General features: G+C 51.3%; 1 protein-coding gene across 3 annotated transcripts in view; it reads left to right on the plus strand.

Annotated features, from left to right (window-relative positions):
- Positions 1-19,989, plus strand: part of AREL1 (apoptosis resistant E3 ubiquitin protein ligase 1) — a 42,123-nt gene extending 22,134 nt beyond the window's left edge. For 2 of the 3 annotated variants that reach the window (XM_059819377.1, XM_059819376.1), the window contains one exon: positions 78-3,227. In XM_059819377.1, coding sequence (XP_059675360.1) covers positions 78-180 — 103 coding nt within the window. In that variant the 3' untranslated portion in view covers positions 181-3,227. Of the gene's footprint in view, positions 1-77; positions 3,228-19,968 lie in introns of those variants that run through there. The other variant, XR_009484054.1, reaches the window with a different exon arrangement.
- The last annotated feature ends 2,391 nt before the right edge of the window (positions 19,990-22,380 follow it).

A 22,380-nucleotide genomic window follows, 5' to 3' on the forward strand; every position in this document is an offset into this window, starting at 1 on the left:
AACCCATCTAAAAGCAGCTGATGGGGATGGTCCCCTCTCAGATCTAGTCTGAATGGAATTCTTCTTTTGTTTTACAGTTTTAACCAGCTGTGCCTCCCTACTTATGACTCCTATGAAGAAGTGCACAAGATGCTGCAGCTAGCAATCAGCGAGGGTTGTGAGGGCTTTGGCATGCTGTGATTTTCCCCTTTCCAGGAGATCACTTAGCCTCCTGGCTGTTCGTGGTAAGACCCAGGTTCAATCCTCTGCTTGTTCTTCGTCCCTTCACATGGGCAATGGAGGCAGAGCAAAGATGCCATGTAAAGGAATTTGTCATCCAGAAGATGTCACGTGGCCTTTCCGTATCCCAAATATGTCATCAAGAGCTCATCTTTTCCCTTTCCATCATTCTCCCTTTGGTTCAATGTGAAACAGCAAAAGGACTGTGGTGAATTCATCAAGGTGATATTGCACTTGATTTCCCTGCACTCTGTGCACCCATCCTTCTGTGAGAAGACGAAGTTCATAAGCAGAAGTTACAGTGAGGTGCAAGAGATCTGAGCTGCTGTTATCGTAGCTCTCTGGAAGGAAGAGGGAAGACCAGCATGGAGCTCTGCTGGAAACCTGGCTCACGGGAGGCCTTAGTAACTTTCCATGTCTTGGCTCAACTCCCGCAGTGATGCTCCCCAATAGCCCATCTGACTCTGTGACTCATGAAGAGTGTAGGGTTGTCCATCCTTTCAGCACCTGACCCGGAAGGGTTTCTGATTCTCCTTCTCCATCTTGCTCTGGATGCTGCTATCACCTGTGCCACAGAGAAAAATGGGCAGTATCCACTGGAGGGAGTAACCCAATGGGGAGAACAATCTTAACAGAGCACAAGTGCTGGCCCTGACAGTGATCCTGTACTACCTCCGCCAGGGTCCAGCAGTGGAAGCGTCCTTCTCCAGCAGTGGCTGGTAATGAGCCTCTGCAAATGAACTGGAAGAGGAGTTTCTCCTCCACTGAATGTTTATGACAGTTGATGTTGCACAGGAAGCTGTCCCATGCCCTTGCCTTCTTTTCCCTTCCTCAGGAGAGAGAGTATGGGCGTGAGTGTGATCCCTTAATGCTGAGCACCAATGCCTATCCCACATTCACCTTCAGGGTATGTATGTTATGTAGTAACAGTGACAGGCCAGTAAGCAGCTACAGTGTGCACTGGGCTTGCATTTGTTGTCGGGGTGTTGGTACTGGGCAGAACATGGTACCTCCACCCCGGCATCCCCCAGGGTCTTGGTGTCTACCTCTATCATGCAGCAGCCTGAGGCTTCTCGTTCCCTACTGCATTTCAGACAGAGTTTCCAGAGGGGTGCTGGTGCCTGGAGAACAACTGGCTTTCTGTCCTCCCAATCTTCCTACCTTTCGTCAGCTCTCCTTTCCTCCTGTTCCATTCAGTGCTGCTGGCTGTCCAGCACAAAATGTTAACTAAACTTTGCTCAAGTGATCACTGAACAGCTTGCACTCACCATTGTCTGGCTTGTGGGGAGGGGAGTGAGCAGACCAGCATGAGAAGTAAGCTTATGATTGGGGTGTGTTGTCGCTGGCAGTCCATTCAGCCCTTCTCAGGGAAATAAAGGGAAGGGGAATCTGGGAATCTTGAGGAGTTCTTCAGTGAAGCCAAATTCAAGATCTTTTAAGTTCTCAACAGTCCCTTAGTTCAGGTCAGGAGTCAGTGTGAGAAACCTGCATTGCTACTGCCTGCAACGTAAGCTTTCACTGGATTAAGGAATTGGTGAATTTCTTCCAGAATGGAGTCTCAGACTGGCATCCCTGAGCTAATTTTAGAACACAGTGTTAGGTAAAAGGTTGCATGATTCTCTTCAGCTCCCTTCTGCTGTCCTCAAGCTGATCTGGGCAGACTTCTGCACAGTATGGATATTTTAAGATAACTGTGTGTGCTTTTACAGTATGGCTTAGTTGAATTGACTGGGAATTTGGGGGAAACATTCTACATCCAGAAAATGTTTTTAAGGCAGCATCTTAGCCATTCTTGGGCTGAGTGTGTTACTTCTGTACAGAAAAAAATAAGCCATTTTGGTGCCAAAAAGCAGCCAGCTGAGTGTTGAGACTACTCAGGGGGATTTCTTTGCCTTGTGAATTCATTCCCTCACTGGCACCAAGGTGCTGGGAGGCTGCCAGCTTGAGAGTTGCCACTGTTGCACTCTGACAGATCACTTCAGTAGTGGCTGTTCTCCCTTTTTTGGTGCAGGCTCTGTTCTGCAAGGTCCTGACCTCCTTTGGGTGGTGGGTATGATAGAATTTTATTTAAACTGCAGATGGCTTCCATAGTCAGTAGAGTTACAGCTCCTGTTCTCCATGCCACCACTTCACTGCTTTCTCTAGTGACCGAGTGGAGGTGGCAGTGCTCGGCTTAACTCCTGTTTGTTGGGAGGTGTAGCTTGGTGCTGTTCCCACGTTGCAGCCTTGTCTTGCAGTCTTACCTGGTGAGGATGTTTCCAGCGTTGTAGCTATGGGCCAGCTCTGCCAGGGACCTCTTCCTCAGGAATCGTCTCCGTTCTTCTCTTGAGTGGAACTTTTTTATTCTGAGGATGAAGTAGTTGGACATTGGGCAGTCTTCCTCTGCTGCAAAGAACTCCTAAATGCTTCTCATGGCATTGCAGCCAGCACCCCATGCTTCCCAGCAGCTGTGCAGATGCCAAGGACTTTCTTCTTAACACAAGTGCAGTCAGAACTGTGGTGGGTGCTCTTAGTCAACTAAACCCATCCCCATTTTTTTCCACAGGCCCCTAACTGGTCCCACGTTTCTGAGATCCATCACGATGTTTCTGAACTTGTCTCTAGCTTTCTACCTTTTCCCAGTGCAGTGACTTTTTATGCTGCCCTTAACACTGGCAATGGGGATGTGCTTTGGTCACCTATACTGTATGTTACTTCTGGCAGAGGCTTGTTACTTTTCTCTTTACCCTTTATTTATTCCCACTTAATAGAGACCCTTCTGTAGAAATCTTTAGGATCCTGGCACCATCTCAGACAGGTTCCATGTTCCCTGAAGCTGCTTTGAGCTGCAGAGGGCCTGGCTTCAGCCTGCACCTGCAGGCCGTGTTGCATGTTTTTTAGAAACCAGGAGCTGTGGATGATACAAGTCAAATCCTAGTCCCCTCTGGTGAATTTCTGGCAGAGTTCAGCCAAAATTTGGAAGCCTGTGGTTGTAGTAGCTGATTTTTGTAAATAGTTTGTATAATAAATAAAATATTTTAAAAATGCTGCCTTCTCAGCTCAGCATTCTTTTGGGGCTGTACAGAGGGAATCAAACTGGTTAGTGCTGTCCATGGGTGAGGGGCCTCTCCAGGTCTTCAGGTGTCTTGCTGAGGTCCGCTGCAGGGGGGAGAGGATGGTTTTCCACCTGCAGCCTTTCAGGATGCCTGAGTGAACCCAGGACCTGTTAGCTTCTGGGAAGAGGCAAGAGTCTGGGCAGGGGCTTGCAGGCTACTGTGAGGTCTCTCTGCAGTAGGCTGGAAAATGGGCTGAAGCAGCTGGTAATGTCAGAAAGTATGTTAAGGACTCTTCTATGTAAATTCATAATGCAGTTGGTGCAATTACTTTTTCATCTCACTGTGTATTACCTGACTCTTTGAGATGCAGGTATTTGTACTGCTTGTGCTTCACTGTACTGTCAAGAGGGCTAGATGAAGCCAGGAGAAGAGGGGGCATATGAGTCCTTTGCACCTTTTAAAGTTGTACAAAATGTTTTCAGATTGCAGGGTGAAAACAATGTACCTGCAAGTGTGTGCTAACAAATGGAGTAATTAGTAGGTTGATAGCTTGGTGCCTTTAGGTGCAATACCCAATTTCTGTGACTCTCTGAGCTTGAGCTGTTTCTAGCTCTGATGAAAAACATTCAATTTATCACTGGTTTTCCTTGGACTTTTTTGTAGCTTAAGGATTAAAATAGTAACTTTAAAACTTGAAGATTCTGCAGGGTGATTCTGTGTCCATTAGCATTGCTGCCTGTAAAACGACAACACTGTTTCCTGGGCTGTACAAAGGTTTAGCCCATCGTCAACCAGCATAGCATTGGCTGGCTGCATGTGTTCCACCATATAACTAGGCAGATGTTCTCACATGTTATGAAACCAGCATCTAACCTTGATTGTGGCTTTCAAGCCATGAGCACTAGCTAAAGAAGACAGTGAGCAGTGTATGCGAGTCTCAGGGATTGCCTTTGTAGCATTGTGCTGGGTCATGGTATTATTTAGAAGATTCTTGTGGGAACAAAATTGTCTTATGCTGGACTCAGAGAAGACAGAGGTTAAATAAAACAGTGGTGAGCGTTATGAAGAATCCTGAAACTGAAGTTCCAGTGTCCCCTGGGAATTGCAGAGGTTGTGAGTCTAGAGCTGCTAGAGTTGGGGGTCAGGGCACTATAACGGGGGTAACTTTGTCTGCAAGCCTGGCATGAGCAAAATGATGCACAGCAAACCATGTAGACATGTCTTTACATGCCGTGACCAGTATTACTCATGGGAAGGAGTCCAAGTTGAGGCTGGAGTTTTCCAAAACACTATCTTGTTTGGGTGTGAAGGAGAGAGCTCAGCTTGCTGGATTACTTTAGCATGAAGTAGGTTCTAAAGTTTCTGCCTCTCTTTGCAGGATGCATGATATCATCTGGCTGCCCACATTGTCCTTCCTGATCACTAGTTTCTTGTGATAGCTTGGAGAGGGAGTGGTAACAGTGACCTGTTGCTGACTCCACTGCCTCCATTTGTCCTGGCACCTGGCCTGGACTTGGGGCTGAGAGAGAAATTATGCCCATGCACTTCATGCTGGAATCCTACATGCCCCAACTTGTGTCTCCAGCAATAGCAAGGAATTGTCTGATGTCTTAGGATCCTTGATTCCATACACAGCCACTTGACCTGAGATGTGTCAAGACGTGCTGCTTGGGAAACTGAATTTTTGTGCATTCAGTTCCTCTGCTCAGCTTTCTGTTTGCCTCAATTGTAGAACTACAGAAGAGGAGTTTCTTCAGATACCTGAATGAGAAAATGGGGAAATTATGCTTGATTTAGATAAGATTTCTTGCTTTCATAGTGTTATGGCTGAGTTGATCAGTTGGACCAGGCTGTAAGTCGTGGTTCCCATAGTGAATTACTCTGTTTTGTATGGTTTTGGCTGGTCTGCTATCTTCTTGTGTCTGACTGACCTGGCATATGACAGCAGAAAGAGTTTGAACATGTGATTATGGGAACTATAAAAGGAAAAGAAAGGAAACATCAAAGTCCAGCAGAACCTCAGCCTGTCTTGGCTTCAGCCTTATGGTGCTGAATCTGAGATTTTCAGAATCTTCCTCTTAAACTCTTTCCTTGTTTGTTTCCTTCAGTGAATGCTTGAGAAACACTAATCTCTGCTCTCCAGAGCATGAAACTTGATTGTAGGAGGGAGGTGTTACTGCATGAATGTGTTCATTTTTAGACATAATTTGCTATAACTTTTTTTGCAGTAAAACAAAACAGCTGTAGCTGAAGTTCACCCAAAATTCCTGATCAGTCTTTTCCAGCTACCCTCCTGCAGGGATGGCGTGCTACAAAGTGTGTTGAGGCATGGGCAATTGCACACGGGGTTGGAAGTGGGGACTGAGGCTGAGAGCCAAGCCTCTCAGCCTTGGTATAAAGCTGCAATGAATACAGACAAAGGAAGTGGAGCTCTTGCACCGTATGAGGGATGGAGAAACTGGAATTGGCCTAAAGCTGCTCCAGAGTTTTCTCTGAGGCACGTGAAGGCCAGACTGAGTTTGGGTGGTTTTGGGGGGAGTGACTCTGCAGTGGCCAAAACCAAATTCTTCTGTCCCTCTTGAGGCAATTCTCTGATAAGCTGCGAGAAGTGTGTTGGCCTGTACCTACCCCTTAATTTAGGGATTTATGCTAACATAATTCTGATGGCCTGTAAACTGATGCAGTTTTCTGAGTAATCGTAGAAATCTCATCTCTTACCAGCAGGAACAGCTGCTTGGGGCTCTCTTGTGCTTCAGTAGCTGAAGTGTGAGGTTGCCTCAAGATAAGATAGTGCCGCTTATGGCAGTGGGTGAAGAAATACAGGGAAATACAATTCTCTGCAGTCCTCTTGGACGATGATGGAACGAACTCCGGGGGGTTCAGATTTGTCTGGAGAAGGAATTTGCTGTTTAGAGACTAGCTCAGATTTGCGGAGGCCTCTATTGCTGGTGTGGAGCAGACCTGGACTCCTACTTACGGACAACTGGCAGCCCCCTCTCCCTTGTCTATGACTAGGGCAGTCAGCAGTGGTAAGCAGCCTTCCCTTTCCTAGGCCCTTTCATATTGGGAACAACATGCAATACACTGGTAGCAATTGTAGTCGCTGTTGAAACTAAAAATTATAGTACAAAAATGTTGCCTTCGTGTCTTCTAGTAAGATACTGAACTGTTGTCTTTCTGCTGCATGTCCTCACCCATTGAGAGCAGCTCACTGGGCTGCTATCTCTTATGCTGAGCAGTGTTGTCTTGTTTCCTTCTGCTCGCTCTCTTCCTGTTCATCTTCTGTCCTTTCTCTCCATCTCGTTTCCCATCCCAAAGAGCAGACAGTCTGTGTCCAGATGTTTTATAGCTCCTTGCACAATGGGGCCTTGTTTCAAGACGGGGGCTCCTAGTGCTCCACAGTATTGCTATTAAGAATCAAGGGCCTAGCTGTAGATGGCCCTAAGGCTGTTAAGTTTGAGGGACTGGGCAGATGCTGGCTATTCTGGTAATGAATCATTGCCTTTTTAGAAGACTTTCAGGACATCTGCCCTGGTGCCCAGGTCTGCCACGCTCCCTGACTCAGCTCCGTGCTCTGAAGCCTGCTGCCTGACACTCCTCGGAGCAGAGCCATGCTGCCCCGGGCTCAGGGATGCTCAGGGTGCCTCTGTGCAGAGACAGGCAGCCATGTGGCAGCCCTATTCTGCCGACAGAAGGTGACTGTGGCTGGTTGGCCACCAGAGGGGGACCGATAGTCAACTTGAGCTGGTCAGGTTTAAGAGTGGCCAACTTCACCTCTCCTGAAACCCTGCAGGTTGGGTTACTGTTGTCTGGGGTTTTTTTTGTTCGGCAGACCTGTTGGCTGGCAGATTCTATTGCTGTGCTTCTAACCCCCAAACTGGAGCATATGAGAAGTCAGCATCTAGGAAGCATCCCCTGGTTTGGCACAAGTCCCTGTTGCACCACTCCCCCTTGCCCTTTTGTTTTCCAACAGGCAACACATTTAAATGCATGAAAGGAAGTTGGATTTACGTATATATGATTAACCTGCAGCACACTCTCTTAGAAGACTCAAGACAAATAGCTTAGTAAGAATAATGTGCTTAATATGAGCAAACAGCAGCAGTAACACTAACCAGATTAGGTGTATTCCCTCAGGCTTTGAGACATGGATTAATCATTGGTTTAGCCAGGGGAGAGGGAGTTTTAACACATAGACCAGGAAAGCAGAACTGAGCTTATGCACAGAAAGAGCTGATATTCTTTTTAGGGCTCATCATAACTAAATGGACTCTTTTTATTAACTGCAGGCACCACTAGCCTTTCCAGAGAGCCTGGGGGAGTGGAAGTTGACATGAGCTTGGATGAGTTGCAGTAGGTGACTGGAGCAGTGCGGTAACTGAAGGGACAGGAGGGAAAAAGGACTCTGTTACCACCCTTGGGGGGTAACTGTCCTGAAGTGGTCCCTGCACAGGCAGCACCTGCTTTGGACACTCTGCATCGGGCTGTTTTTGAGTAGAGCTGGCTTGGCCCAGCTGGCCTCGCACTTTGCAGTTAGTGGTGTCACTGGCCTGTTGGAAGTGGCTTTGGAAGATGCTCTAGGAATGTTTTTCTAGGATTTGGCTCTGCTGTGCCTCAGTCCCTCTGGTTCCTCCTCCTGAGCAGGTCTGAGCTGCGATTTAAGTGCGAAGTGGCAGGGTTTCAGAGGAGCTGCATACCAAACACATTAGTGAGGTGTAATGCACTTGGTGCTGCCATGCTGGCTCAGGCCTGAGGCTCTGACCTTGTCAATCTGCTCCCAGGCAGTGTGAGGAGCAGAGGGAAAGGCATCAGGTCAAACAGCAACAGCAGAGGCAGGAAGGTAAAGTCATGGGACTGGTGGTGTTGAATCTAAAGATGCCTCTTGGGTCCTAGTGCAGAAATGCTTACTGATCAGAAGGCACCTCTCTGGCTGCGTTGCTCAGCAGGATCCCTGCTCCTCAAGCACTCAGTTCAGCGCTGGAGGCTTAGGATTGTGTGAAGAGGTAGACTGTGGAGACAGACAGCGGACCAGAGTCCAATACAAGGTTGTGGTGTTGAAGCAGAAGTTTATAAAAGGCTGAAGGGTGCAGAGGAAACACATAGCTCCTCCTGATCGCTTTGTCTTGTCAAACAAGGTCAAAGCGACAGCCAGCAGGGATTGAAAGGCAACAAGCACTTGGCTAATCAAAGCTGTCTGCTCCACAGATGGACTGAGGAAAGAGCATCCACAGATGGACTGAGGAAAGCAAGAGCTTTCCTCCCTGTCCTCCTAAGGGCAGATAAGAGTGTGACATGGATGTGGATAATGAAAACATCCATGGTTAAGTAAGATTTAAAGCAAACAAACCTTCCTGCTTCAGGGCCAAAGCCTGCTGCTGATGGAGAGGAGTTAGAAAGGAGCTTGCTTTCTGCTTCTCTTGAAGCTAGCCACTGTTCTGTGCAGGATGCTGACCTGGAGGACTGTGTGGCAGCTGGTGGCCCTAGGCAGGAAGAGGAAGGCAGAATCTGCTTTAATCCTGTCACAGATGTCATGCTAATGAGGGTTGAGCCAATTTAATACTTGAATAAGGAACAGGCAGGTCCTTCACAGAATTGGGTGTTAACAGCTTTCCAGAAACTGTCCCCTATCTAGGGGAGGGCCACACTCGGCATCCTGCTGTGCCTGTAAGAGGGGCTGCACAGAGAAGGGGCTCTCCCTTGTGTCCTGTGGTCCCAGTGCAGCACATACAATGTTCCCAGTGGGTGTATCCATGTAGAGCCCTGTCAAATATGGTCAGAAGTCTTTGACATGTTTCCACAACATCTAGGTGTCTGCTATTAGCTACCTTTTGGTAGTGTTTTTCTGTTCCCTGGATGGCTCATTTCCTTTATACTCCTCTCTGAGCTGTTGGATGGGTGTGATGACAAAGCCTGAGCCTGGAAGGGAGCTGTATTGTGGTGCTGGGTCAGGGAGTCCCACACCTGTGTTCTTACATGTCCTAGAGCTGGCAGACTCATGGCAGGGAGAGTGCGCACTGCTCTGCGTGGCCAACATCTGCCCTGTACCCTTCTCAAGCCATGAACCCTGCTTATAGATACAAGAGCATCTTTTTTCCTCTGTGGCCTCAGCCTAACACAGGTTCAATGAGGAGGAGGGTTGTCTCCTGAAGCCCATCCTTGGTGAGCCCCACAGAGAGGTGGATGCAGCTGTGGTTTCCTCTCTGCCTCCTCACCTTCATCACTCTCCCTGCATCTCATCCCCTGCCCTGTTCTCTGCCACTGTCACTCCTCCGCTCTGTCTGCCAGTGTGGCAGTGGAGAAGACAAAGTGCCCTGATGCACTCTGGCATGGCCTTCTCCAGGAACCTCTAGAGGGAGAGCTCCCTCCCCAGTTTTCTCTGGATGTCTTTTGCCTTTCTAATCAGTCATGGTAATTTACCCTGGCACTGTTTGGCAGGGGCTGTACCTTGGCATCATGAGCAGCCAGGGTCAGCTGTCAGCCTGTGAGCCATGAGCCTAATGCAACAGAACAGATGTAGGTATTTTTTCCAAGTTTTCCCTGGGCAGCAGGATTAAAGTCTCTGTTCTCAGCTGGGGTCCCCGGTGTAGTCACTTCTCTCTGTGTTACACAACACCCTATTAAGAAGAACAGCACAAACATGTTCATTGGGATCCCTTCCCCCAACCCTAGAAGGCCAAGGAACAAAGGTGAAGGAGGTTTCCAAAGGCTGAGGAGCTGCCTGTTTGGTCCAGGAGCCCTGAGATAATCCTTGCCCAGGCATCCCCCTGTAAAAGGGCCCTGCAGCTCACCATCCTTGTGGTGCCAGGGGTAAGAGGGAACATGGAGGGGTGGTGGGTAAAAAAAGCAGTGGGGTTGTGTTCCTCTTAAATCCATCCAGCTGTGTGCGAACAGAGAGAAGTGAAAGGAGAAACTAGCGTGGCAGCATCATCTCCAGGCCTGGTGTCTGTGCCTGCCCCCTGAGGTGGAGGCTTCTGAGCACGCGTATGTGCATGAGCAAACATGCAAACAAAAGTGAGTGAGGAGAAACCCCGAGGGGTGTCTCAGTGCTAGCAAGGGAGACAGGGTTAAGGTGCGGTCCACAGTCCAGGCTCACTTTCTTGCTTGAATTTGAAGGTGGTGTGCCCTGAGCAGACTGGTGTTTTCTGATGGCTGCAAAGGTACTGAGGGAGCTTGCTGGAAACAGGGAGGCCGTGTGCTCTCCTTAGCCAATCCTGAAAAGTTTGGCAGTAGAGAGGGGCTGTGGACACCCTTGGCAAGCAGGAGAGGGCTTCCCCAGCAGACCAAAGGGAGCAGTCAAGTCCATGCGAGCACACATGAGGATCTGCTGCCTCTTTTCACCAATTACTTGCTTTAGTGACAAAAGACCATAAATGAACAAGGGAGTTAATTAGGTCTGCAGCAGGCCAGGATTGAAGGCCTGCAGGGCTGAGACCTCTGGAGCAGGTTCAAAGGCGCAGGAGGAGAAGGCCCTGGAGCTCTGTGTAGCAAACAAAGGTGTTGCTGGTTCTCCCCCTCCGGGAGCGCTGTGAAAAACCATCTCTGAGCAGAAGAACAGTCCCCAGGAGGGGGAGAGACCAGCTCCTGGCAGCATCTGTTTGTTCAGGCCCCTGATGAAGGACTTAAACAGCTTGTTAATTCACTCCTTTGTCCAGCTGCAGACCCTTCGTCATTGCAAGCAAGCCCCCAGGGTGGTGTGTGCAGTTGTGAGCCAGCTCCTACCGCCCGGGTACTCTCCTGTGCCGGATGATCCAGTGAGCTGTCGGCAGTGCTGGGGAGCTCCGGGGCACGTTGCAGCTGTCTGGCCCATCTCTAGTAAAATGCTCGCAGCAGGTCCTTTCCATCTGCTTTGGCCCAAGAGTGACCCTTGCAAACCTCCTCTCCCCTGCGGTCGCCTCAGCAGATGGTGGGAAGGCAGAGGGAAAGAGGGAAATCTCTGAAGCTGTAGCAATAGAAAGGTCTGATCCCATGGCACCTCTCACCCATACCCGCAGGTGCTGGGTTCTTGCAGTGCTGCCTAACTCCTGAGCCTTGGCCTCTGTGCCCCTTCTTCCACCCCTCAGGGCACCTCCTGCTCCCTTCTCTGGACCTCAGTGGAGGCTCTGGATGGCATCCAGCTGGAAGAGAGCCTGCCCCAGCTCTGCAAGCAGAGTAGGAGGGGGCACCCATGTTAAGAGGGGAGCTTACAGCACAGCAACAGTTAAGGAACGCTTGTGCTAGATGACATGTTGAATGGGGTCTTGGAGCCTATGAGTTTGGAGGTGGGGGGTGTTCAGTTGTGGTGGATCACTGCAAACTGCTTTGGGCAGCTGATCTCTTGACTCCACCCCCCCCCCCCCCCCTTGCACCCTGGATGCATAAAGTCTGCTTTGGGAGGGGGGTAAAGGGTCCTTTCCTTACCTGTAATTTTACCAGACTGCAGGTATTGGAGGAGGTGGAAGGGTGCGCTTGGCCCATGCTGGATGACATTTCAGCTCAGCAAGGGTGTTTGGGACAGCTGAGTTGTGTATCGCCCGCCAGGCTGTACCAGCTGCTCTGGAGTCAGGACTCAAACCATGACCAGACTTGGTCCCCATTCCAGACTTTTCCTTCACCTCATTTGTTAGCAGCTTCGGATGCAAATTCTGTGGCTGGTATGTGGAGGCCTGGCTGGCTTGCAGGGCTCCTGTCCAGCTGCCCTCATTCGATCCTCTTCCCCGGCAGGCCTGGCTGGATGCGAGCACTGCAAAGGTCTCGGAGGGAATGTGTGGGGTATCCAGGTTATGGTGTTCCACGCTGTCGCCCTTCTTCTCCAGGTGACAGCATTTGTTGACTTGGACAGAGGACAGGCCCTTCCCATAACACAAGCAAGACAGATGCATCCAAGTACAACACAGAGGTGCAAGGTTTGCCTTGCAGAGGCAGTTCACTCCCCCTTGCCTTAGGGATGATGCAGACAGCTCATGAGAGACGACCCCTACTCCTGCAAAATAGCTTGTGCAGGCAGTGTGGACAAGGAGCAAGAAACAGCCTGAAAAGGAATAGCAGGATGGTGGAGAGAAGCTTGGAAAGGTTGCCAGGCCTGCAAATGCAAAGATGTCTAGGGGCCACATAGAGGGGCTCCACTGTAATGTTTGGTACCATGCCCAGCCTGAAGCTCTAGCACCATTTAGTAGGCTGGACCAGCCTTGGCCTCAGTCTTGTTTGGCTTGATGGAAGTAGTTGTCATTGTGTCCCGAGAACAGTATCATTGTCACTCTTTAATTCCTCCAATGAGGTGTTGCAAACAGATACACATGTGTTGTAGCTGTACTTTGGATTTGGATTTGCCTCTGGGGATAGGCAGCGATAAGTGTTAAGAGCTGTTTAGATCCCAAACTGTTGTGTTTCTGAACTGGTTTCTAGCAAGAGCAGAAGACACAAGGCTGTGGAAAAGGCTGCTTCCCCCTCCAGAAGCATCCTGCTGCGCTGGGGAGAGACCCCCAGCTGGTGATGCCCTCCGAAGCAGCTGGGTTAATGACCAGGCTAAGGCTATTGGTAGTGTTACCTGTCATCTGCTAATGGGGTTTGCCCTGGTTCAGTGCCTGCCTCTGGGATTTTGCCTGGCAGCTGCAGGGGCAGATCTGGGTCTGTGGAGGCAGGTCCCCCATGGAAAGAGGCTGCTGTGATTAATGACCAGAGATGAATGAGAGGGAAATTGATAGGAGGAAAAAGCTGCCAAGGCTTTAACTCCGGTGGGTGCAGAGGTTCAGCCCAGTTTGGATCTGCCAGAGGGAGGGGAAGGGTCCTTGGCCAGCCAGGTTGTTAACAAGCCAGAGGTGAGTGCATGGGTGATCAGGACGGCTATGGCTGCAATGCATAAATCAAGCTTAAAGTGTCAGAAAAAGCCTCCAGGGAGACGAAATGTCTAAGTGTCATCAGCTTTGCAGAGATAATGAGAACCAGAAAAGCACCGGGAGGTAAAATGGCACAGATCTGTGGAAACAGGCTTGTGGGCCCGGGATCCTCATGGATCTGTGCTGACTGCGGGGCCAGTGGGGTGGATGGCCGTGGGGCAGTCTGGTGTTTATGGAGGGGCTGTAGGGTTAATCCTCCTCAATCTTGGAGGCAATCAACTGAAAGATCAAAGTCTTCATGCCAAATGACGTCCCCTGCCCGCCCCGCCATGCTTCTTCAGTTGCCTTGACCAGAAAGCAAGAAATGGAGGGAAACGTTAAGGGCCGGACCCACTATCGCTGTGTTTGCATGGTCAGTGCGAGTGAGGGAGATGCCCCCCTTTTGCTCCAGGATTAGCCTCTTGAACGCAGCCCTGTAACTTGGGGGTTGAGGGAGCCCTTTGGGGACTGGAGCCAGGAAGTGCAGACAAGAGTGTTGTGCAGGTCCATGGGCGTCATGTCCCCAAGAAAGGCACCTCCAGCTTCTCCAGTGGTGACCAAACCCATTGCAGTAAAGGTGGCTGATGGCCACCTGTGTTAGAGCTCCGATCAGAGTGAAAGACGCTGGAGTAGGCTGCCCAGGGAGGCTGTGGAGCCTCCACCCTCGGAGGGGTTCCAAAACCCAACCAGACAGGGCCCTGAGCATCCTGACCTGAGCAGGGGGCTGGATGGGACGATCTCCAGAGGTCCCATCCCGCCTCAACCAGTCTGTGATTGTGTGGGAGAGCACTAGGGGATGCTCTCCACTGCCAGGACCACCTGCTTGCTTGGTCATGCCCAGGAGGCTCATGGTTGGCTGAGGTGAGGACAGCCTGTTTCCTCCTCACCTCCACTGCGAAAGCGGAGTGATGGGCCCCTTCACCGCTCCCTTGCCCACGCTGCTCCTTGCAGGGCTGTGGCTGAGCCCTGCAGAGCATGAGTGCTCCTGAGCACTGTTGGGACCCATCTGAGCTGCTGCCTCTGGGCACTGCAGTGGTGAAGCTTGTTGCTTCCACTCCTCCCTAAAGGAGGGAGGGCTGTAAAGCAACGTGGAAGTTAAGCACCAACAGCCACTTGGCCATCTTTGATGTTACACCTGAACTGGTGGGGGCAAGGGCAGGGTTATTTCACAAAATAGCAATGAAGTATCTGGTGGGTGTTTGTTCTTCTAGTTGCCTCCTTGTTGGTGTCAAAGGCTTGTGGTGAAGGGCAGATATTCGTCGTTTCCACTTGTACCTGTGCCTGAGGCGTGCTCCTTTCGCTGCTCACAAAGGCTGCATTCCTGGCCTGCGGAGAAGCTCTGTGCCGGCTGTGAGGTCTCAGCCTGGATTAAGTGGCACAGGCAAATCCTCAGCTTTGGGAAGAGCACACTTGACCTTTGCCTCTGCGGAGTTACAGTGTCCCTTGGGAGGAAGGGTTGGCTCAGCCACTGAACAAAGCACTGGCTGTCGTGAGCAAGACCTGCCTGCCTTGGGGAGGGAGGGCCTGGGGTGGGGGTCAGATTTATGCTCCAGGGGGGCGGGAGGAGACAGCAGGCACGGTGACCTGGAAGCTTAGAGGTGACCAGCTCAATTTACTGAGAAACACAAAGATACATTGCCTCCTCTGTCAGTAAAAATACACCATCTGGGATGGTCTGGGCAGATGGGCCCACTGGCACATCCAGATGCGAGGAGGGAATTCGCTTGGTAAGAGCCAAATGATGTTTTGAATCCCCTTTCTCTCCTTATTTTCCAGCCTGTTCTCTTCTGTTGTGTCTTGCAGCGTCTCTCATCCTGAGTCGCTGCTAGCACGTTTGCAGGTTCTCCAGGTCCCATGGCAGAAGTACTCAGTAACAAACTTGGCCCTAGCATGGACTTAATACAACGTTATATGTGCTCAGTGGTAGGTGTAGCTAAACCTTCTTGTTTTCCTTATGCAATAGCGTGCGTACAGCTTTTGCATGAATTCAGACATTTTCTCCTACAGTATGCCCTCTGTCCTATGTAATGTGGCTCACTCTAGTGCCATTGGGTCCAGCAAGAATATGGGCAAACACAGAGTGGGCGGGTGGGGTGGTCTCTTTTCCACTTTGTACCTGAGGGCTGAAGCTAGATGGTTCATCTGAGATCACAGAAGTCGTCTGCATCAGAGCCAGGATGAACTCAGGTCCCAGCATTGGCACTGTGGGGCAGTGTCCCAGCCCCATTGTCACAGGCTGTTTTTAGAAGTTGTCAGGTCTCTCTATGCTGATGCTTTTCCATGCAATTGCCTAAGTCAGGTTGCTGTTATTTCCAGGATTTTTGGGAGCTCTGCAGCCCCAGCACTAGGCTTTCAAAACAGATACGTAAGGATGAAGAATTTGGCTGTGCAAAGCGCTCTAGAAATGCATTTGCATCTCCGTTATTGCAGGTACAGCGTTTGAAGGTTTGGTGTTACCCCTGACCTTCACACCTTCATCCCTCCCCAGCCTCCTCCACTGAAGTGCTCTCAGCTTGGAACCGTTTTGAATTAGTGCCTCTGAAGAGGTAGTTCAATATTACTGAGAGCACGTGGGTTAGAGAGGGAAGAGATACACTCAGATGGAGCTGATGAAAGAATCCAGGTCTGCCAAAGCCTCCAGAGGGCTGTAAAATAGGTATAAATACATTTATAGTCGACTGCGTTGCAGAGAAGTGAAGAGACTGATCCAGCTTGAAAGAAGTGTCTCCTTTTGTGCCACCTTTGCCAATTCCTGTAGATATTCGTACAGCGTTCAGCCACTGGGTTAGCAGAGTGGTCTCTCCTTCAGGGGTGATGACAGCACAGCATGGCAGTCAGTACTGCAGGACAGGAACATTGCCTTCACCTGCCAGTGGACTGGCAAAATGGAAGGAGATGAGAGGAGACCCTGCCAGCCAGGCTATTGCAGGGTGAGAATGAGGGGAAGAGCAGTTTCGGAGAGCACATCTGTATCTATCATCGCTTTGCTTTACTATTAGGAGAAGGATTGTTAATCAGCTGCTGTGAACTTAGACCTAGGCCATTTGAAGATCTTGTGGGAAGCAACAACCACCATGTTACTAAAGCTCTCCTGCACGCTGGGGGCAGAGCTACTGCCTGCTCCATCCGTTTTACAGGTCTTCTGCGTCTCTTGCCTCTGTGTCACTCACACCCTGAAGTATCAGCTGTGTTTCTGTTGGCAAGGGATGGCTGGGAAGAGACCAAAATCAGAGTATGTTACTGAACGCTTGCGTGGGAGGTCTGTTGTTAGCACGGGTGCGAGAGCTGCACATCTGAGAAACTACTACGATGAGAGGGGCTGTGCACGTGAAACAACTCAGGGCAGCAGGCCACGTTCCTCCTTTAGATGTGCTTGGTGCTGACAAACCCATTAGTGGCAGCTTGATGCTGCTGCTGATCAGGACTTCGCTGAGAGTGAAAGCCCTGGAGGCTGTTGGCAGCTGAGCTTTGCACAGGACCAAGCTGATGGAGTCAGTTCTCCCCCCCCAGCGCATATGGTGCAGATTCAGAAACAATTTTCTGAGCAGGCGGTGTTTCTGGGAGATGTTTGGCTGAAGTCTAGGCTCGGTGCAGCTGCATCGGCGGGTTCTGGGGTGGGAAGGGCACGGGGTTTCACTTCCCCATTTCCCTCCTAGAGCCTTGCTGACATGGCTTCCTGGACCACTAGTATCAGGAAGAGGCAGTCCGGTTTCTGGGGTGTGCGTGTGTGTGGGGCTTGGCCCAGCCTGCACAGGGCGTGAGAAGGGCACTGAACCATCCTTCCAGCCCAGCTGCTTCCTCCACTAAAGCATTGAGACAGAGTCTCTGCCATATCCAGACTGTTTGGAAACATGTTGATAAACTTCCAAATGTCTATTTTACAATCCAGATGTGCTAGCCTTGGCTGTAAACCCTCATCTGAAGAACAGGTGTGCTACAATGATTCTAGCAGTGGCCTCAAAGCCAGCTGGAGGCTTGAGCTGAGCAGGGGCCAAGGGGCTGGTGCCATATAGGATGTGGATACCGGGGCAGGGACAGGTGAGGCAGAGAGCTGTGGGTCAGCCGTAGTTCATGAGGAGTCAGACTGCGAGGGAAGAAAGGCGCATGCCAGAATATCCTTCAAGCCCCAGCCTCTGCTTAGCAGCACCGAAGCCATCTCAGGAGAGGCTGCCCTGGTTGTGTGGGCAACCTGGTTGCATCTGTGGGGTGCATCAGCCTTGGTCAGATCTGTCCTGGTGAGGAAGTACAGGGCTAGAGCTGACCACCAGCTTCTGTGGTATTTTCTGTGGTTTGCCTCGACCTCTCCAGCAGCTCTGTGGTCTGGGAAGCACTGCAGGTCACAGCAGCTTCCCACCGGCATTGCCAGGGGATCTGAAATGGGGCAGCAGCTTCCTTGGGACAAACTTCACATGTGGCCTGAAAAGTGGACATCCCCCCTCAGCCGGGGAAGGTGTCCTGCTGCTGGGCCTGGATCTGGCTCATGAAAGCTGTGGTGGGGAGAAGCACAGTCCCAGGGGGAGGACGGGCAGCAGCAGTGGGCTGCCAGAGAGGGCACCAGCTCTCTGGTGTAGGGGGGTCAGCCAGCCCTGGGTGCAGGCTGGCAGGAAGCCTGTGGATGGTGGGGATGAGGCAGGACGCAAGGTGCTGATACCACACCGCCTTAGCTACTCATGGTGCCTGCAGGCTCAGAGGTGAGAGCCACACTGCTGGCCTATACCCCCCCACTCCCAAACCTGCTCTTGCATAGGATTTTAGCTCCACGGGTAGGGATGGATGATTTGTGTAGCCTAAAGGCTTTGTCAGTGCTGCTTATACCCTCCAGAGCCCCAAGAGAGATGGCCAACCTTGCAGGAAAACAGAGCCTGACTGAGAGCAGCAAGGTAGGCAGCACATGCCTTTGGTGGAAGTGGACAGCAAGGCAGGGGTAACTCAGGCCAGGGGCAGTGCTGAGGAAAGCCAAGGGCTCTATCAGTCCCATCCCCTCCCAGAACAAGAGACCAAAGTGGCATTGAGAGGGGCTCCCACAGACAGCACTTTCTCATGCGCCAGGGGTGGCCCTTGCCGTGCTCTGCGCCCAGCCAGGAGCCCTCAGCATCCCCTGTCCCTGCTGGTGGGCATAAGGCAAGCTGGCGCCATTGCTTCACTTTCATCTGCTCACAGATTGCACTCCTGGCTTCTGCAAGTAGCTTTCCTGCTCCGCATCCCTGCCTGCCTGCCTTCCTCCTGCTCATCTGTGGCAGGAGTTGCCTGTAGATCAGCCTAGCTCGTGCAGCCTCGGAGCAGGTGGTTCTGGCCTGATGCTGCTGTGGGGATGTTCCCCAGGGTCATCGGGAGCTCCCCACCTCCTTCAGCCATGCCACCCTCCAGAACATGATTTTCTTGGCTCAGGGATGCACAGGGCCAGGCTCTGGGAGGGAGGAAGGAGAGGGTCTCTCCCGTGCCTGCGGTGCCAGCTGCCTTCTTGGCTGCCACCCCTGCCATTGGGGCTTGCCAGCCTCGAGGGAGCGCAGGCAGCCACCCCGGGCTGTTGTCACTGCTGCGTGCTTGAGCTGTATGAGGCTGCCTTGTCTGCTCAGCCCAGCTGAGAGAGGGGAAGGAGAGAGGGAGGGAAGGCAGAGGCATGGCCTGAAAGCACGTGCCAGAGCTTGGCACCAATGCAGAGGTAATCATCGGCAGAGAGGGCAGGCTTGTATCATCTCCGCTTCTGCCCTGAGCTCCAAACACAGTTCTGGGAGAGGCAGGAAAATAATGAGTGCCATGTCTGTAATCCTGTCACAAATTTTTGTTCTGTGCCTGGCATGGCCCCTGTCTGTGTGGGAAGTGGACGCTTCCCCATCCCGAGCCCCTTGTTCTTCTCAGAAGATGATGACCTGATGTGGCGCGGCATGGAAAGGAGCTTTGCTCATCTTCTCTGCCGTTGCCCTGCATTTATTTTCTTGTTAAGCTCTCATTCCTCGTTATTCTCACTTAAGGCACACATAGTGTGCCACATCTATGTGTAGAGTGGGTGACAGCAGAGTCAGCATGGCAACTGGTGAGGGAGACTTCTGGAGCTGTGATGTCACCGGAGAGCTGGATTCCCAGCCTATGAAGTCATAGCTGGGAAACTGGGTACTCAGCCTAATCCCGATAATTACCCAGTGGGACTGTAAAGTGTCAATGAAGTCTATTGCTTGATGACTGACTACTTTAGCTCTAACACACGCCACCTAATAATTGCCACTTTTTGCAGTTCCCTAAGATTCACTTATTAATAAGCTATTAAACATCCACTTGAAATCACTGCATTGTAATGAGCTGAGATCACTGCTTACACAGCCATTCCAGTGCCCAAATTCATAGGAAAGCACCTAAAATCCTGTGATGGGGATTGGGCCTGCAATTTCAGGATGGCAGAGTAACCAAACTAAAATACAGATACAATGTCAGCCCCACCGGTCATTCCCATTTCAGGATCTGTGTGCCCATCATCAGTTTTCCTCTGACATACAAAGCTGATGGGCTGAAGAACTTCCAGTCCAAGTTCTCTGTGCTCTGAGCAGCCAAGGTGAGGGTCTTAAGGAAGGAATAACAACTACAAGGAAATGAGAGTCGTTGGTTTTTAGGAAGATCACTTTGGAACCAGAAGCAGGAATGAAACGACTTTTAATCCAAACCACTCAGCAGAATTCAAAGTTTGATTCAGGTTTGGTTTTTCCTGGTCTTTTTGTTGTTTAAGACAATGGAAAAGCTGTGCTTTTGAGAGAAGTTCAGTGTGGGAGGAACTTCTCAGGAAGAGGTTGTTCAGCACAGTCCAGAGATTGCCTGGTTTCTTCTGTCCTCGCTGTTGAGTCATCTTGCTTAGATCTTTATCTTTTTTCCAGGTTGTAAGCTCCTGGGAAGCACTGCCTGTGAAGTGGTACCAGACACCAGGAAGGGAGACTGTCCGCTGAGGAGAGCACCCCGCACTCCCTGCGTATCCTCAAGCTGTTGCTCCTGCTTCCCTGTTCCCTTCCAGTCTGTGACAAGCTGATGTTCGATGGCTGCCACAGAAAAAGCCTCCTGGCGTTAAGACCCCAGTGAAAAGGGGAAGAGAAGGTTATGGAAATTCACACTATAGAGGCCCTTTCCACACTGCCCTCAACAGTGTCCCAACCATGTGGGAAGCATTCCCTGTTCATGGGTCACAGACCTTAAAAATGGCAAGAGGTTCTGCTTCCTCCTCTCCTCTCCTCTCCTCTCCTCTCCTCTCCTCTCCTCTCCTCTCCTCTCCTCTCCTCTCCTCTCCTCTCCTCTCCTCTCCTCTCCTCTCCTCTCCTCTCCTCTCCTCTCCTCTCCTCTCCTCTCCTCTCCTCTCCTCTCCTCTCCTCTCCTCTCCTCTCCTCTCCTCTCCTCTCCTCTCCTCTCCTCTCCTCTCCTCTCCTCTCCTCTCCTCTCCTCTCCTCTCCTCTCCTCTCCTCTCCTCTCCTCTCCTCTCCTCTCCTCTCCTCTCCTCTCCTCTCCTCTCCTCTCCTCTCCTCTCCTCTCCTCTCCTCTCCTCTCCTCTCCTCTCCTCTCCTCTCCTCTCCTCTCCTCTCCTCTCCTCTCCTCTCCTCTCCTCTCCTCTCCTCTCCTCTCCTCTCCTCTCCTCTCCTCTCCTCTCCTCTCCTCTCCTCTCCTCCCCTCCCTTAGTAAGGACAGCTGACTAATGAGCGCTCCGACTGAAGCCCCCCATCAGGTTGATGTCCTGAGCAGGCTTGCTCCCACAGGGAAAGTGTGATGGGATGGGTTTCCTGGTCAGGGCAGCCTCTGTGCTCCTGGGGGACAGTCAGGCTTTCCTGGTTTCCAGGCCCCTCTCCCCGCCATGTGCAGTTCCAGCCGCAGGTATCAAAGAAGTAGAGAGGCCAGACCAGCCTCCTGGGGAGAGGGGAGATTGCAGTTGAATCATTGCAAACAGGACTTCATTAATTATAAATGGACAGGTTCCCCTGAGCTGCTGTAGCTCTGCATGAGTCACATTCTAGCTGAGGTGGGGTTTTGGGTTTTTGTTTGTTTGTTTTCCTCCTGAAAGTTGCTGAAGGGGCTTGAAATAGTGTGATGGATAAATAAGGAACCAGCTGTGCTCTTCAGCCAGCCCCACCAGAGCCTTTCTGCAGCAGTAGCCCACAGCAACCTCCACTCTGCACTCCCATCCCTCAGGTTCTGCCATCTGGTGCTGCTCTCCAGGTTTCTTCTTCCTAGCGGCATGTTTTCATCTCCTGTTGTAACCTCTTTTCCAGCGTGTGGTCTCAGCCCTTGGTAATGCACAGACATATGTCTGGACAACAGCACAACCAAGGAGTCCAGTTGTGGGACACCCACTTGGCTGGTCTATGCCTCCCTCCTCCATCTCAGAGATGGTCCTGGTTAAATGAAAGCAGAAGGAACAATAAAACCAGCAAACCTTGGCTTTCGACTAGGAGCTGCTGGACAGTTTCTCTTTTTCTGTTTTCTGACAACAAACTGTTGCTTACACGGTTCTCAGCTGCCTGCTGGCCGCCTCCTCATGGGGAGAGGCTGGGATGTACCCCAAGGCCCTGAGGGACACACCAAGAGCGGGCGGAGGTGGCTGGAGGGCCAGGGTGTGTGTCTGGATGGAGTGGCTCATCTGTCCGGTGGGAATGTCTCCTTCCCTGGGTGCCGTAAGCGTGAGTGTGCTCAGCTGTGTATATCTCATGGCAAAGCTGAGGGGTGAGAATGGTGTCCGTGGAGAATTTGCTGGCTGCATTCACAAATTCAGAATCTGCTTTTCCTACGTCTCTGATGCCCATGGTTACAGAGGTCCTCTCCAGAGGTCTCTCTGTACTGCTGCCTGAAAGTTGTTTCTCCATCCGGCTTCCCAGGGCTGCCGTCTCTTACCCTCAGAGTGTGAGATGGCTTTTTTCAGAGGAGCTGTGACTTGTGCCTCTAAAAGGCTGGCTCTGCACCCTGATTTTTAAGTTGGTGGGGCTGGCCAGCCTTCCCCTGCCCTTCAGTGCTGAGGTGGGGGGGTGCACTCCTTCTTCCTCCGCGGGAGCTGCAGGCAGCTCCTGAATCCGTGGAATGTGTCCCATCTGCAGTGCGTTAGGGGTCTGCTCACAGTGGAGGAAGAAACACATGTGCGTTGTGAACCCTTCTGAAGAGGAAGAAAAAGGCCCAATTAATCTAAGGGATATGGTGCCAGGAGCCACATCTGGGGGCCAACTGGGCCTGGAAGCATGGCCCCCAGGTGCTACCCCCACAAGGGGTTAGTGCAGAGGTGGTGTGGACACGACGGGTAGGGGAATGAGGGCGTGAGG

The sequence above is a fragment of the Gavia stellata genome, chromosome 7, assembly GCF_030936135.1.
Source record: "Gavia stellata isolate bGavSte3 chromosome 7, bGavSte3.hap2, whole genome shotgun sequence".
Lineage (NCBI taxonomy): Eukaryota > Metazoa > Chordata > Aves > Gaviiformes > Gaviidae > Gavia > Gavia stellata.